Source organism: Protopterus annectens, chromosome 4.part0 (assembly GCF_019279795.1).
Source record: "Protopterus annectens isolate FY-2018-M chromosome 4.part0, PAN1.0, whole genome shotgun sequence".
NCBI classification, from domain to species: domain Eukaryota; kingdom Metazoa; phylum Chordata; order Ceratodontiformes; family Protopteridae; genus Protopterus; species Protopterus annectens.
Window position 1 is genome coordinate 850,684,047 of NC_056733.1, and position 16,368 is coordinate 850,700,414.

The following is a 16,368-nucleotide window of genomic DNA, read 5'->3' on the forward strand; positions in this document are numbered from 1 at the left end:
ACTTTGGTCTTCTTACTGTTGCTGTACTGCCCTCCCTCTACCACATAGCAGTCAAATAGTGGACTGAAACACCTCTCACCTGGATGAGCAAACTGACCTTGATACATTTCAACCTCTTAGTGCAAAAATCTGGACAAAACCAAAAATAATAGGAGAACAAAGGCTCAAAAATAGGGACATGCACTTTTTAAATGATATGAAGTCTGAAACTCAAATGTTTATCATTATTTAGTGACTTTGGTCCTCAATGATTTGCCAGAAAACACAAATTTTATGAGGAACAGACCAAATATATGTGGCAAGAATCTGAACATTCTGGGAGAATCTGGAAAGATGAGAGGTAGTCTTTCTCTAATTCCCTTGTCCAGATACACTGGCACTCACATTTACTGTTCAAACCTGAAATCCATCTATTTTGTCTTTGTCAAAGTACTCCTTCCAACATTGTCTTCATTTGAGTTCATCTTCTTCATACGTGCTACCTCCCCATCCTGAATCATTGAATGGTTTACCAATACCTCTCTGAGGCTGTCAAAGGTAATTCTTTATCATCTCACCCAAACATCATACCTTTGTCTTTATCACAATGATTGCAACAGTTCATGGCTTGTTAGTACCTAACAATGAAACCTGAACCCTTCTATTATTGTTTGCAAGACCTTTTCAATTTGGTGGCTTCTCTCATTGCTGGCATCCATCAGCAAATCCTTGGTTTAGCTCACATGAGAAGTACTGATCATATTTTGGCCACAGCTCCTTATCTCTAGCTCCTCTGTTGAAGTTTTGAGCAGGGTCTATTCAGACTCCATACTCCTGGCCTTCCCAAGGATATATGGGAGGAGCTCTTCTGGTGATGGAAGTTAAACTCATCCCACACAAAAGGATTGGCTAGACATTTCCATAGCAGTCTTACAATACACATGAGCTTTTCAGGTCTGTCCAGCAACCATTCTGGCCATCTAACCCAACTCACCACCAATTGATTATCAGGTGACAATTCAGTTAACTGTCTTGCCTTGAATATCCAGAATATGTGGCCTCAAGTTTGACAACGTGACTACAATGTGAATCATAAGCCTTCAACACACTACCAAATATGCCCTTGTGTTCTGTCATGGTGTTTATTATGGACAATTCATTGCCTTCACTGAAGTCCAAAAATAATATTCCTCTTGGATTCAGATCAGACAAACATTTTATCCCAGCCACACCTGTTCAGGTTATCCTCATCATTCCTCATGTGAGTGTTGAAGTCTCCCAATAGAACTACAACATCAGTAGATGGTACCCCATTGAACACCAATCTACAGTTTCCAAGAAGGCTAAATAGTCTAAATAGCTAGGAGGTGCATATTCAATCGTAACAGCATTTGCCATTCTGCAACTCACAGTAGTGTTGAGGCAATCATCTTACCTCATTTTGTGGCACAAAATTCAACTGAAGGGCACTCAACATGGGGATTGTATTTCCACATCCAGCAGTTATCTGTCTTGAGGGCCACCTTCAAAGTAGGAAAGAGACTATACCTGATCCGGCTCAGGAACCAGTGTTGTATGTAGAAGTATAATCAGCTAAATATAGCTGAAAACACAAAGTAATTTTCAGAACAGGAAATTTACAAAAAAATTACTGCACTAAAATGCTGATTCCAAGCAACTGATGTGAGGATCAAGGACAGACAGCAAAACAAATATGTCAGATTATTTTTTTCCTTAAATTTTGAAAAGATAAATCCTTTTGTCAACCAAACTAGTGAGATCCTTTGTATTTGTACTGTTATGCTAATATATGTATATGTGCACATGTAAAATAATTATTTAATTATTGTTTTTTGATTTGTTGTGTGGGTATTCATTAAAACAGGACCTTTGGTACTGACAAAGCAACTGCTTAACAAATATTAAATAAAATAAATAAATAAGATAGATTTGGCTCCCTGACAGGTATTTAGCCCATTTGTGAATACCTAAATCAAGTACAATCTGTAATGAACAAAAGCTTTGAAATGCAAACAGCATTTATGATTAAAATAGCATAGGAAATAAAAGTTTTTTTGCATGGGAGCAATCCCCCTTGACTCCCTAGAGTGTGATGCACCCCTTAACCCCCACAACTTTTATATACCAACTCTAGGTTGCATCATCACAAAGAAATGGGAATTCCTTGGTATACCGCAACTCACCCTTCTGTAGAAAAAACAGGTAGTCGCACACTAGTAATCACACAAATGAGTCAGTCACTAGTGTTTCAGAAACAAGCCTAGCTCCCACAAGATTCATGGGTTCATTAGTTCCAGCAATGCAGACTTCATGCTGCCATCTGGATGTCTTATTATATGACAGATTGAAGACAGACTGCTAAGTCAGAGTACAACTTTGTAAGTAGAATATTGAAACTGCTACCGGAATGCTGAGTGTTTAGCTGTTTTGTCATATGGTGCATAGCCCTTAATATGAATAATCCACTACTCTGATATAATGGATGGGCTTGACATAGCATCTGCCACCAGATGGTTATGCCAAGTACAATGATAATAGCCCCCAATCTCCGTCCCCTCCCCACACCCCTACCAATTCCAACTAGAAGTATAGAAGTAGAATTGACTGCTTTTCTTTACCAGAGCAAAAATCTGTCTTCTCCTTGGGTGGATTGTAGAAAGCCTACTTTCTTCCAATCAGGAAGGTTGCATGAGATGCTGTATTTGTTTTGGGAATGACAGCTATAAATGTGCACTCATGGTCATTTGGCAAAGTGATCAGTACTAACAGTGTTTTTTCCCCATCTCTTCCCTTCAGGATTGTAATTAATGCTGTAACCAGAGTTCTACTTTTCCAATTTGAAGAAGTTCAGTGGGATTATTCCCAAGAGACAGAAAGAGAAAAGATAATTAAAGACAGGGATCGGTATAAACGAGCTCCACTTAGAAAGCAGCCATATCCCTATGTCCGTGCTGAGAGGATGAAGAGGATTGGGTCAACAAATGTAAAGATTTATCATCATCGAGAAGATTCAAGTGAAGGGACTGAAAGTCGACTGTCCCATCATGCACGTAGTTTAACTGCTAGAAGCATGAAAGCAGCAAAGAGTAAGATTCCTGTTTATTTATTTATGCTTTATTTCTTGTTTATTTATTGATCATATTAAAGACTTCATTGTTTGCATAAAGCAGCATAGTGTAATGGTTTAATATTTTATGCTATCCAGATTGAAAATCCAAGCCATCACATGATTAACTGTGTGACTAGGCATGTCACTTATTTTCCTTTTTTGTTCAAGGTCACTCTTGGAAAGAAATTACAGTTTGGGAATCATTAGTATTTCATTTTTTACTTCTATTTACTTGAATTGTTACTGTTCTAAAATATAGTTGATATATGGCTTCCACTGGTATATTGCTGTGATGTATGAGTCTTTTGCAGATGTTATATTTTGTAGTCATGGCAGAGAATATGAAACACTTGAAAAACATCAAATAATTTGCCATAACTGGCATAGAGGGATAAAACCCTGACTATGACCCAGGTGAATGAGCTTGAATATCAACTTTGGCATCCGTTGGAGTTAGCATGGGGGGGTAGAGTGATACAGCTTCACTGGGTCACCACTCCTCAGGAGGGATGTGTGCGCACATACTCAGGGCACACATTCTGATGTATGAATCTCCTGTGAAGAATAGATAACCCATTGAAGCACTCATTTTAGGAGAGACATGGCTGTCTTGAGGGGGTCACATCTCTCACAGTTGTGTGTAACATACCCTTGCTGATGTCCATTCCACACTAAACCCTGGATATGCTACAAAGCATGTGCAGTGGGAATAAGGCCATAAAATACAAAAACTGAACCATCCCCTGATGACTACCCAAATGATGTCCCCTCTCGGCTGCCTTTCACCCTAGTGATTGGAATAAATGAGCCAGTAGTTCAAGAGAGGGCTTGATGGACAGCGGCTGCAGATGTTAAAAGGTCAAAAAAATGTTATGATTTACTATTACAGTGATATTTTCTCAAAGATCTATTGTTATTGTAAGTATACTTCACATAACTGTACATTGTCCATCCTTCTACTCTCTTCATCTTTATCCTGAGAATGTTAACTGATATTCTTCTTCACAGTTAGATATTTTTCTTAGCAAAAACGAATAAAGCTCTGATTTGTTAAGCAGATGCTTCCTGTGCCAAAGGTACAAGATTTGAATATTTCCACCATTATTTACATACTGTGTGAACATAAGCAAGTCACTTAACCAGACATAACTTTAGAGTAATTGGGAATTTGGGTTACGCTCCTTTATGGTCTTCTGAACTGCATACCTAGTGACTATCTATGAACATGTGTGCAATAAACAACTTATCCTAGCCAAAATATCTTTATTAAACTATATAATGGAATGCAAGAAAATAAACAGTGGTGACAGGTTGTTAAGCCCAAATCAGGTATCCTACAGTGCCACTGTGAAAACATTTATCAGGCTCACACTTGTTATAGAAGTGCAGTTATGCTGATGCAAGAAAAAATACACCTTTCTTAGTAATGCTTATAATAAGTGAAATAGAATCACAAGAAGGTTTCCAAACAGTCATATCCAAAGTCCAAATCCTTGAATCTGACTACTTTGGATACTAGGTCTGCCTGTTCAGATGCAGTTCACTCTCAGATGAAACAGCTCTCCCAGGCCTATGCATCCTGTCTGGTCCCAGTCCCTCTTGGATACCTTCACTATTTTTAGAGATGCATCAGCACTCAAAATCTCCCTCCATAGCTTCTTCTTCTTGTTCTTCCAAGAGTCTTACAGAGGCGGATGTGAATAGAATGATGAGGAAGGTTCTCTTGGTGCAGATTCAGATGGGAGTACTCCCAGATCCTACCCCTTTGGGTCAGGAAACCTTCACCATTACTACTCCACCAGTTGGCTCCTTCTCCAATCTGTCCTTCGGTTTTGGAGCCCCTGGATCCTAATCTTCCAGAATTGCCTGTTTTGGATCTGAATATGGTGGTGTCTTTTGATCTGATTACTTCTCTAAGTGTACCAGCTCTGAAGCTGTCAAATCCGGATGCATTGGAGCCAAAGTGCAGTTGTCGGCTCTTTTGTGCTAGAGTTGTCTCCAAAGCAAACAGAGCCTTCTCTACCCCTCAGAGAGATGGCATTTGACAGCTGAATTCTAACTTCTCTCTCAGGCAGACTTCCTTCAGGTCAGAAGGAAATGATGGTCCAGAATCATGCCTTCTCAGCTCCATTGATCTCCTTCTCCCTGGGGCATTCTGTCTTTGAGGTGGTAAAAAGAGTTTTCTCTTTCAGAATTCAGACAGTTCCTTCCTCCTTGGATCTTCCTTCTGGTTCCCAGATTTCTTTGTACCATGAGCCTCATCTTTCTACCACACAGGGATACCCAGCCCAAATTCTCCATACCATCCAGTAGGGTATCCTTATTTCTTCCGATACTTCCCCAGAACATCCCACCAAGGAAGTCCCTAGGAAGAGAAAGTGCAAAAGAAGGCACTTAGACTCCCATCAGGAGTCAAACACAGATGATACTAATTTTGATGAAGGGGAAGGGTCCTCAGGATCACCACCTGATGATGTCTCCTGTGGAGACATTTTAGAGATCCTTAAGCAAAGATGTGGCTGGTCTACCAATAACCATTCCCAAGAGGAATTGGTATTCCTTGAGGCTTTTGAATCTGGCCCATCTACTTCCTGGGTGACTCCACCTGCCGACAAGCTCATTGAGTTGATCTCTCAGTGGACATGGAAGGATCCTGATTCTATTGCGTCAATCCCCAGGAGACCAGATAGGATCCTGGCACCACCCAAGAGGAAAGAGTTTTGGAACAAGGCAGTACCAGTAGATGCCATGGTCATGGCAGTAGCCATGAAGAAAGAACTTGCAAAACAGAGTTCATCTCTTCATCCCCCTAACAGGGAGTGCAGGGTGATAGACAGGTTTGGGAAGTGTGTCTATGCTTCAGCAACGTCCGCTCTTAGGTCACTGAACTATTTAGACACTTTGACAGACTACAGAGGGATTTGATTAAAGAAGTTCCAAATCCCTGTCAGGAGCAGTATCTGTTAATGCACAGAAGTTCCATCACAGTTGGCTACCTTACAGTCCATTACTAACTCTTCCATGAGGCTAGTTTTGCATGCAGCTGAAGGTACCTCAATGGTGGTGGGTTCAGGCATTTCCATTAGGAGGCATTCCTGAATGCACTTGTGTGATTTTGTGGAGCCTTCAAGTCCTTGTTTGGCACCAAAGTGAAAGACACACTGTCCAGGTGTGAGCAAGATGGTAAGACCTGCATGCAGTGGGTGCACATTTTTCGACCCCTCAAAAAACCTTCTGTCAAAGGAAAAAACAACTTCAAAAAGATCAATACACGGCAGGTTCAGGTTAAGGCACTTTAATCTTGCAACAAGGAGACAAAAACGTGCTAATACAGAGTTTGTCTGACTAGAATCAGGAAGTGAAGCCATTCTTATACATTTCTTACAACACATTGCCTACCAAGCTGACAAATCATAAGTTCTTACAATATTATTTCATAGCAGCTGTTTGTTCATGATTTTCTGCTGACACTGAAAAAACTTCCTAAGAAAAACAATGTGGCCTTGATGACCACCGGTCAGATACAACTTCTCACTATGCAATGTTACCATTCAAGGTACTATGGTTAATTTGAGCACAAAGCAAGTACAGATTATAGTTCATTTCTTCAAGCAGTCTTTGTTCAACTGTATCTATCTTTTCTGCAGCTGTGCGTGTTCTCATAACACGAACAGAGCTGATTGTTCAAGTTCAATAACATTATAGAAAACAGTATTGTTCTGTTCATTATTTTCCTGACCTAGCAGATAATCACCTGCTTCTCATTATATTTCCAAAAGGCATAAACATGAATTTTGCTGTACTAGCAAATACTAGGTCAGAGAGCATCTTGCAGTTTCAGAAAGCATATTGCAGTTTGAAAAGCATCTTGTAGTTTCATACAAAACTAAGCTGTACATAAAATAGAATGAAATGTGTTAACCCTTTTAGCATCTAATAAGCACTAAACACATACATTAATACATATTTTCTGCCATTTCCCCCGTTAATACTTTTTATTCTATTTTCAAAAGCATAAACAGTTTGCTTCTTCTCCTAATCTCTTCTGTTCAAGATTTGCAGTTAAGAGAGTCATTCAGTTTAAACTTATGAAAGTGTTTCACTTTTCAACAATTCTTCGATTTCAGTACTTTGATACAAAGTCTCAGAAACTGACATGTCTATAAAATCTTTGATTAATCTTTTCATGCAGGGAATACCACAACAAACACACACTCCTAATAGGAGTAATCCCACACAAATGGCAATCAGGATGTTCATTAGGATGGTACCCCAGCCCCCAAACAAATTCTGTAAAAAATCCGTCAGCGGGTTTGGGCCTGGTTTTGTCATGGCCGGCACTTGCTGAATCACCTCAAGATGGTCGTTTATCTCATGCTGGTTGTCAGGAATATACGAACAGCACTCCTCTTTTATTAAAGCACACGTACCACCTTTCGCCATTAGGGTGAAGTCGAGAGCCATGCGGTTTTGAAGCACCACAGTTCTAATAGTGTTCAGTTCATCAGTTACTAATTCGAGAGCAGAAAAAGTTGCATTACTCATTACTTCGAGAAGTTTGGACAGTTTTCTCAGCTCCCAAATTGATTTTACTGCGCCATATGCAGGAGCTATGCCTGCCCATGATATAATAGTGTCACTCAAGTCCATGTGTGTCAGTTTATCTTTGTCTTTCACGGAATTATGGTTTCTCCAGCCTGCTTCGATTCGTCCCACTGGATTCTCAGGTCTCTTGATTGGATTTCCAGATTTCTTGGTGACCTCTCTGACATTTCGAATTCTTTCCTGAGGCAAAACTGCAGTGTGTTGTATGGCCGGAACCAGGTAACCCAAAAACAACTGCCGGACCAATTCTCAGGTAACCATTTGTATGCTTTTTTCCCACACACAAAATAACAATTCTCTACTTTAGTATTAATATATACTTGCCCTGCATGAAACATTTTCTTATCAATGATAGATAATTGTTTAAAAAGAACAGGATTATGTTGTACTTCATCAACCGTTTTGTGCATTGATTCAAAATATGAGTCATAGTTTGTATCACAAATATAACCTGCATTATTAGCTTTGGTATAACACTTGTAAGGAACAGTCATATTACAATTGCTCCAACCCACCTGAACAGTATCATTTTTGTAAAAACACACAATTCCCTTTTGTGTAACAGGCAGGTACAATGCTATTTTGTCTTGTGATTTTACAGTTATAGTATCAAAAATCAAATTTTCCCAGGTCTCATTGACCCCTAGGGGGACAGCAGTCATTAATAATCCCCCATATGCTGTTGGTATAGCTGTGCAAATCCAGCAATTTCAAACATTAAAAGTTTCAGCATACACATATTTAATTGCTTGGTAAGTGTTAAAGTTCGAATGCCAGTCTATGAGTAACGCATCACGTTTTTTTAGTTCAGCTCGTGTGGCTGGAAAAAGGAAAGGCCACAGCAAAAAGATTATTGTTATCAGTATGGTTAACAGAATGATCATGTAATACTTCTGAGGTTGTTCTGCATTCCTGTTTTCTCTATATCTGGTCATTTTGTTCTTGTTGTGTAACAGTAACAAGGTTTTTGTCCAGTTCAAAGTTTTTAACCAGTTTACAGTGTGTCAGATGAATCCAGGATGCTCGCTCTGTGATCTTGACTGCAGTGGGTGTTGACAGTAGCACTTGGTACGGCCCTTCCCACTTCGGCGATATCCAATTCTTTTTCTTTACAGTCTTCACCCAGACCCACGTGCCTGGGACTACTGCTGCTTCCGATGGTCTGGTTTGTTCTTTATCTGAAACAGAATTTAACTGCAAAAGTTGTTTATTACTTAAAAGTCATCTCATATATTCTGCAAGTGAACTGTCGGCCTCCTGGTCTGCAGGCATGAGAGATTTCCACTGAGGTATACAATGTGCCCTTCCAAACAGTATTTCAGAAGGAGTTAACCCTTTTGCATTTGGAACAGTTCTCATGCTCAACAGTACCAGAGGCAGGCAGTACACCCAATTTTTCTGTGTCTCACTAATTAATTTCCTAAGTTAACCCTACAAAACCCCATTGTGCCTCTCTACTAGTCCTGCAGATTGTGGATGATATGCACAATGGTTTTTCAACGAAATTCTAAAATATCGGCTCAACTGTTGTATAGTTTGATTTACAAAGTGTGTGCCATTGTCACTGTAGATCTTTTCCGGTATGCCAGATCTAGAAATAATTTCCTTAACAAGAATTTTCGCAACAGTAGCTGCATCTGGATTTTTAGTTGGAAAAGCTTCCACCCATTTGGAAAACATATCTATAATGACAAGACAATACTTCTTATTTTCACAGTTGTTCAGTTCTATGAAATCCATACAAATAGTATGGAATTGGTATGGTGGTGTAAGGAAACTCCCTTGCTTAGGCTTCAACGTCCCTTGTGCATGATGCTTATTACAAACATGACAGGTCGCACAAAAATTTTTAGTGTAGTTTATAAATCCGTATGTTGTGAACACTCGATTCACTAACTGTACCATCCCCCCTGTTGAGACATGGCACTGCCTATGGCTCAACAAAGCTGCATATCTAAACAAATTAGATGGCAATATCGGTTTTCCTTCTTTGGAGATGTACAGCTCTTTCTCAAGAATTGCTCCTCGTTTTATCCATTTCTGTTTTTCTACTTTCATAGTAAGTGCCTGCATTGTTTTCAACATTTCTAAATCTAAAATCTCAGAAGGTTGTAATTCCTCACTCAAAAGAAATACTTCTGAAGCTGAAGCTGCCTGCTTTGCAGCTGTATCAGGTCTCGCATTACCTTTTGAAATTCTATCCTGTTGCTTGGTATGAGCTACGCATTTACAAATAGCTACTTTCTGAGGTAACTGAATAGATTCTAACAAATCTAAAATAAACTGTGCATGATTAATCGGTTTGCCAGTAGATGTTATCATTCCTCTATTCTTCCACTGTTGCGCAAACATGTATAGTAGAAAAAGCATACTGGCTATCAGTAAAAATGTTTACACATTTACCCTTTGCTAAGGTACATGCCCGTGTCAAGGTAATCAATTCTGCTGCTTGTGCTGATAAGTTGTGTGGTAAAGATTTTGCTTCTAAAATCTCAGTATCAGAAACTACTGCATATCCTACTAGGTTTTGTCCTGTGGGACCCCTTTGACATGAGCCGTCCATGTAATATGTCACCTCGGCATCATCCAAGGGAACATCCATAAGATCTTTTCTAGGTAGTGTCTTTTGCTCAATCTCCTGCAGGCAGGTGTGTGGTGTGCCGTCTGCAGGGGTTGGGAGCAAGGTAGATGGATTTAAAGTTGTACACCGTTCAATTGTCATATGAGGTTGGCTCAACAGTATAGTCATACAGGAAAGATGTCTAGCAGGAGAAAGATATGCTACTTTTTCTTGCAGTAAAATAATCGCAACTGCATGAGACACTCTCAATGTGAGAGGGTGGAACAACACTACTGAGGCCGAAGCCTGTACTGCCATTGCAGCTGTGACTACTGCTTGTACACAGTGGGGCAGGGATCGTGCCACTGGGTCCAGCTGTGATGAATAGTAAGCTATGGGGTGTTGCTTGTCCCCATGTTGCTGTGTTAACACTGATGTCATATAACCTTGCTTACAATCTACAGTTTGGAAAAAACGTTTATGATAGTTTGGTAATCCTAAAACTAATGAGGATGCTATCAATTGCTTTAATTTACAGAAAGCTGATTCTGCTTCTGGTGTCCATTGTAATAAATCTTGTGCTGCCATAGGTTTCTTGTATATCAAGTCGGTCAGTGGAGCAGACTCCAAGGCATAGTTTGGAATCCAACTCCGACAGAAATTAGTCGTACCCAGGAAGGACATAATTTCCTTCTTGGTAGTCGGTTTGGGTGCTTGTAAAATTGCTATTTTCCTCTCTTCATCTAATATTCTGCCTTCTTTGGATATCACATATCCCAGGTATTTAACCTGCTTTTTCCAAAGCTGCAACTTGTTTTTGTTTACTTTATGTCCTTGAGTGGCTAGAAATTGTAGTAATGCTATGGTATCTTCTCTGCATTCTTGCTGGGTGGGGGCTGCCAGCAGGATGTCATCTACATAAAGTAAAATCTGGCTGCTTCTCGGTGGGATAAATCCCGCCAAGTTACTTGCCATTTCCTGTGCGAATATTGTTGGGCTTTCACAATACCCCTGTGGTAGTCTCGTATATGTGTACCTTTTCCCCTGAAATGTAAATGCAAACCAATGTTGGCTGTCAGGGTGTATCGGCATTGAAAAGAACGCATTGCTAATATCTACCACAGAAAAATACTTCTGTTGAGGCTTCAAATCATTTAATAGGGTGTGTGGATCTGGCACCATAGGTGCTCTAGGTATTACTGCATCATTTACAGCTTGTAAATCTTGGACCATATGCCATTCTCTGTTTGCTTTCCTGACAGGAAATAAGGGTGTATTACATGGTGAATCAGGAGATTCTACCAGTACTCCTTCCTTAAGTAAAGCTGCTATTATAGGTTTGATTCCTACTTCTGCATCTTTCCTTAAGGGATACTGTCTCTTCTGTGGTCTAAATGCTGATTTTGGCATGATAGTAACTGGTCCTGCTGTACGAATAAGTCCTACATCTGATTTTCCTGTTGACCAGAGAGTTTCTGTTATGCCTCGTAAGGCATTTTCTTCCTCTTCTAGTAAGAGTGCTAATCAGCTGTCCTCGCTAGACTGCAAGTGTACAGCTGGGTGTGTCTGCGTTATCCAATTTAACTTCTGCCTTTGTACTCCCTGTTCTGACAGTTCTAACTCTGTCTGTTTTTCCCACTTTGTGACTTTTTCTCCTAGGTCTACCCATTTCACATTTTTGTCCTTAGTTAAACTAACATGTGGTAATCGATTAGATTTATAAAGTGCAAAGAATTCCTGGGGCAATGAACAGCTAACTACACTGTTCCCTTCTGTGTCCCAGTACAGATTACGTAATACTAATCTGTTTGCATGGTTTCTAAACAGTTCTTGCTCATATTCCTTATCAGGTCCTGGTGTGCTACAGTAATACAGAGTACGGTGCAACAAATGCTGTTTATCAGTGTCAAGGGAGGGGAACTTACTGATGGCTACGTTCATCAGCTCTTCGGTTACTGCCCCTGGATCAGTCGTGACCAAGTCCTGGCTGTACCAATAAAAAGTTTCACCCTCTGGTCGCACTACAAAAGTATCCATTTGTTGCTGTGTTTCCATACCCGGCATAGTCAGAACTACTGCTATGCCAAATATCTGCATAAGGTCTCTGCCCAAAAGGTTTACTGGGAATTTTGCAGAAACAACAATTTTGCTTTGCTGGGTCATCCCTGAAACAGGGTCAGTTATTGCTATGTTATGGGAGAGTGGCTCCTGATACAGCTGTCCATTAGCTGCTTTCACTAATATGTAATCAAATGATTCTGAATTTTCTGGAAGTTTGGAGGGATGTATCAGGGTCCGTGATGCCCCTGAGTCACACAGAAATTTAACTTCCCTCCCCTCTACCAGAAGTGTAACTTCCGGTTTCGTTCTGCTAAGTAGAGCTCCAGGCTCAATAATGCTAAGTCTAAAATTTCACTTTCTTCACTATCTGTGATTTCTTGCACTTCCTCTATTTTTTCTATCACATCCTCTACTCCCTCTATCACATTCGCATTTGTCTTTTTTGGTTATTCCTTTCTAATGATTCTTGGCTATCATATAGTCAGTCCTCACCCTCCTTATCTTCCATGGCTACCTTCTTGTTTTGCTTGCAATCCCTTGCTAAATGTCCCTTTTTTCCGCACTTAAAACATTCACCCCTTTTCTTTCTTTCTTCAAACTCCTCTGATCACTTATCAGATTGTTTGTTTCCCTGGGCATTTTTCTTGCCCTTTTTCCCAGATTGTACTACAAAAACTTCTACTCCGTCTTCTACAGCAAATACTTGGGTTTTCTTTTTCTTTTTGTTATTAAAATGCCTTTCGGCATGTCTTGCATATTCAAGTAATGACTGTAATCTACTTGTACGGCGATCTACCATGTGCTTTGTAATAAAGCTGCTGATGGGTGCAATACTGCCTTTCAAAAATGCATTCTTTAGCTGCTGCTCATATGGGGAATCTTGTGTTTGGTCTTCCGGTACCTGCATTCCACAATGGTTATTAAAACATTCTAATAATCTAGCATAATATCTATCAACAGTTTCACCTTCTTGTTGGATGCATTGATTAATGCAAGTCCAGTCTGCCCTAGGCTTCCATTTCTCAGAGACTCAGTCTGTCAGACCTTTCACTCTGTTATCCAGCTCTGCGTTGCTATGTGGGAGTGGCTTGTGTTCTGCGTCACGGGGATTCCAGTTGCCACTGATCATATGCCAATCTGGACCTACGATTTGTCTGACTACTTTTTCTACTTCTTCTCCACTTAAATGATAACTCAACCTCATGCCCTGTAAGTCTTCTAAGAATTTTCTAAAATTAACTTTTGGATGGGGAATTCCCCTCTGTGGCTTTCCGGATATCTTCCGGTGTCCACGGTCTATATACCAGGAGAGTTCGGTCCTGCCCTTCCTGTCCTGCCTGAGGATTTGGTACTTCTATGAGTGGACATATCTCTTCTTCACTCATAGCTCGTGAATTTTTATTTATTTGATATAACTCAATATCCCCTCTTAAATTACGTGTTTGAGACCTAGTCTCGACGGGATCTCTGACAAACGGTTTTGGCTTCGCAGGGACAGCCGGGTATAGCGGAGGTGGACCAACTTGTCCACTCGCTTCATATTCTGGTAAGGGAAGCGGAGGAGGTGGAGGGGCTGATGCTATTACCAAGTTATTATCCTCTTTAGAAACATTGCTTTTGAATTATTGCTCTTTTGTTCCCTATGGTTTGCTTCCTCAATCCACCTGTGTGCCTGAGGAATGCCTAATTGACATTGCTTTTTCACCTGACCTTTTGTGTCAGTTTTAAGCTGTTTGACAAGTTTAATAAGTGAGGATTTTTCTAATTTGCCATCAAATTCATATTTATTAACCCATTTCGTATAGTACCTAACATTGTCGGCACATTGTAATTGCATATATTTTGCATCTTCAGTTAATGGCGGACCTTGGGATCTTTTTGTGCACTTATTTCCCATTTTATTTTAACCTTTGAGCTGTTACGTAACCCTTCTTATTTTTACGTGGTACCACGATTTTCTCTTTTTCACAGTTTATCTAGAATAACTGCCTACCTATTCTGTTTCCCTGATCTGTGACAAGACTGCAGTCTTTCTGTCCCTGACTTGTACAAGACAAATCCCCTGACAGACAATGCACATCAAGTCCCTGATCTAAAACAGAAAAAAGGTAAATCTCACCTTACCTGAGCCTCCGTGATTGATCATCTGGTTCGAGGAAAAAACGTTAACTCGTCCTCCAGTCGCAGATCAGAACAGTGGCTGGCCTCTTTTAAATGACAGTTTAGTTGGAGGTCTTTCAGCGCAGAAGAACCGATGTGGTTTCTTCCCCGTACGGTTTCATGCCACCTGACCCATCTGACCTGAGGCGAAGTGAGAGTTTCCGGTCCGAAGGAACAATCTGTCAAAGGAAAAAACAACTTCAAAAAGATCATTACACGGCAGGTTCAGGTTAAGGCACTTTAATCTTGCAGCAAGGAGACAAAAACGTGCTAATACAGAGTTTGGCTAACTAGAATCAGGAAGTGAAGCCATTCTTATAGATTTCTTACAACACATTGCCTACCAAGCTGACGTAACAAATCATAAGTTCTTACAATATTATTTCATAGCAGCTGTTTCTTCATGATTTTCTGCTGACACTGAAAAAACTTCCTAAGAAAAACAACGTGGCCTTGATGACCACCGGTCAGATACAACTTCTCACTATGCAATGTTACCATTCAAGGTACTATGGCTAATTTGAGCACAAAGCAAGTACAGATTATAGTTCATTTCTTCAAAAAGTCTTTGTTCAACTGTATCTATCTTTTCTGCAGCTGTGCATGTTCTCATAACACGAACAGAGCTGATTGTTCAAGTTCAGTAACATTATAGAAAACAGTATTGTTCTATTCATTATTTTCCTGACCTAGCAGATAATCACCTGCTTCTCAGTATATTTCCAAAAGGCATAAACATGAATTTTGCTGTGCTAGCAAATACTAGGTCAGAGAGCATCTTGCAGTTTCAGAAAGCATATTGCAGTTTGAAAAGCATCTTGTAGTTTCATACAAAACTAAGCTGTACATAAAATAGAATGGAATGTGTTAGCCCTTTTAGCTTCTAATAAGCACTGAACACATACATTAATACATATTTTTCTGACACCTTCTCTAGGAATCAAGGAGATGGTCAGAAGATGTGGTTCAGAAAGTTACAGGGTCCTTTCCATGATCCCATGGAGATAGTTTCCTCAGGGGCGAGGGGGGCTTCTAAAGGAAGACACTACCCTCACAGCAGAGGAGGCCCACAGAACCAGGATTCTTTCTCTTACATGCCCTACCAGCATTCCTGAAAGGAGGCCCAATTGCCCAGCTCTGGAGGCAGTCAGAGGACATCTATTTCTGCACCAAGGAGCCTGGCTAAACATTACAAAAGATACATTGGTGCAGAGAATTATTTCCAGAGGTTATATAATTCCCTTTTCCCTTCCCCCTCCCTTAGCAGTAAACACATTTCCTGATGTTCCACCCAGTCAAAGGAAAGCAGCAGCTCTGGAAATAGAAAAGTTGCTAATAAAAAGAGCCATCCAAGAAGTCCCCCTGCACCAGAAGGAATCCAGAGCTTACTCAAAATTCATTTTAGTGCCAAAGAAAACAGGGGTCTTGAGACCAGTTTCGGATCTCAGCAATCTAAACAAATCAGTTCAACATACCAAATTCTGGATGGTCACGTTTTAGTCCATTTTGCCTTTCCTACACAAGGAAGACTGGATGTGCTCAATATATCTTCACAATGCGTACTGTCATATAAAAATGAATAGGCAATCTAGGAGATATCTATGCTTCCAGCTGGGAGCCAGTCATTACCAATTCAGAGTACTGCCCTTTGGTCTCACCACAGCCTCCAGGGTGTTCAAATGCATGGCAGTGGTAGAAGTTCACTTGAGACTTTACACATTCCGAGTGTTTCCTTACCTGGACAACTGGCTGATTAACCTCCCTACCCCATTCCCACCCAACCCCATATCATTACCTTTATACCTATCCATACAACCACACCCCCTCCCTTCCTCCCAAATCCCCCACCCCTCTACTTCCTGTTCTCATACTA

General features: G+C 40.3%; 1 protein-coding gene across 1 annotated transcript in view; it reads left to right on the plus strand.

Moving 5' to 3' along the window:
- LOC122799619 (CMT1A duplicated region transcript 1 protein-like) overlaps positions 1-16,368 on the plus strand; it is a 922,387-nt gene that overhangs the window by 792,046 nt on the left and 113,973 nt on the right. The window contains exon 12 of the mRNA XM_044068803.1: positions 2,797-3,086. Within this exon, the coding sequence (XP_043924738.1) occupies positions 2,797-3,086 (290 nt within the window). The remainder of the gene's footprint in view (positions 1-2,796; positions 3,087-16,368) is intronic.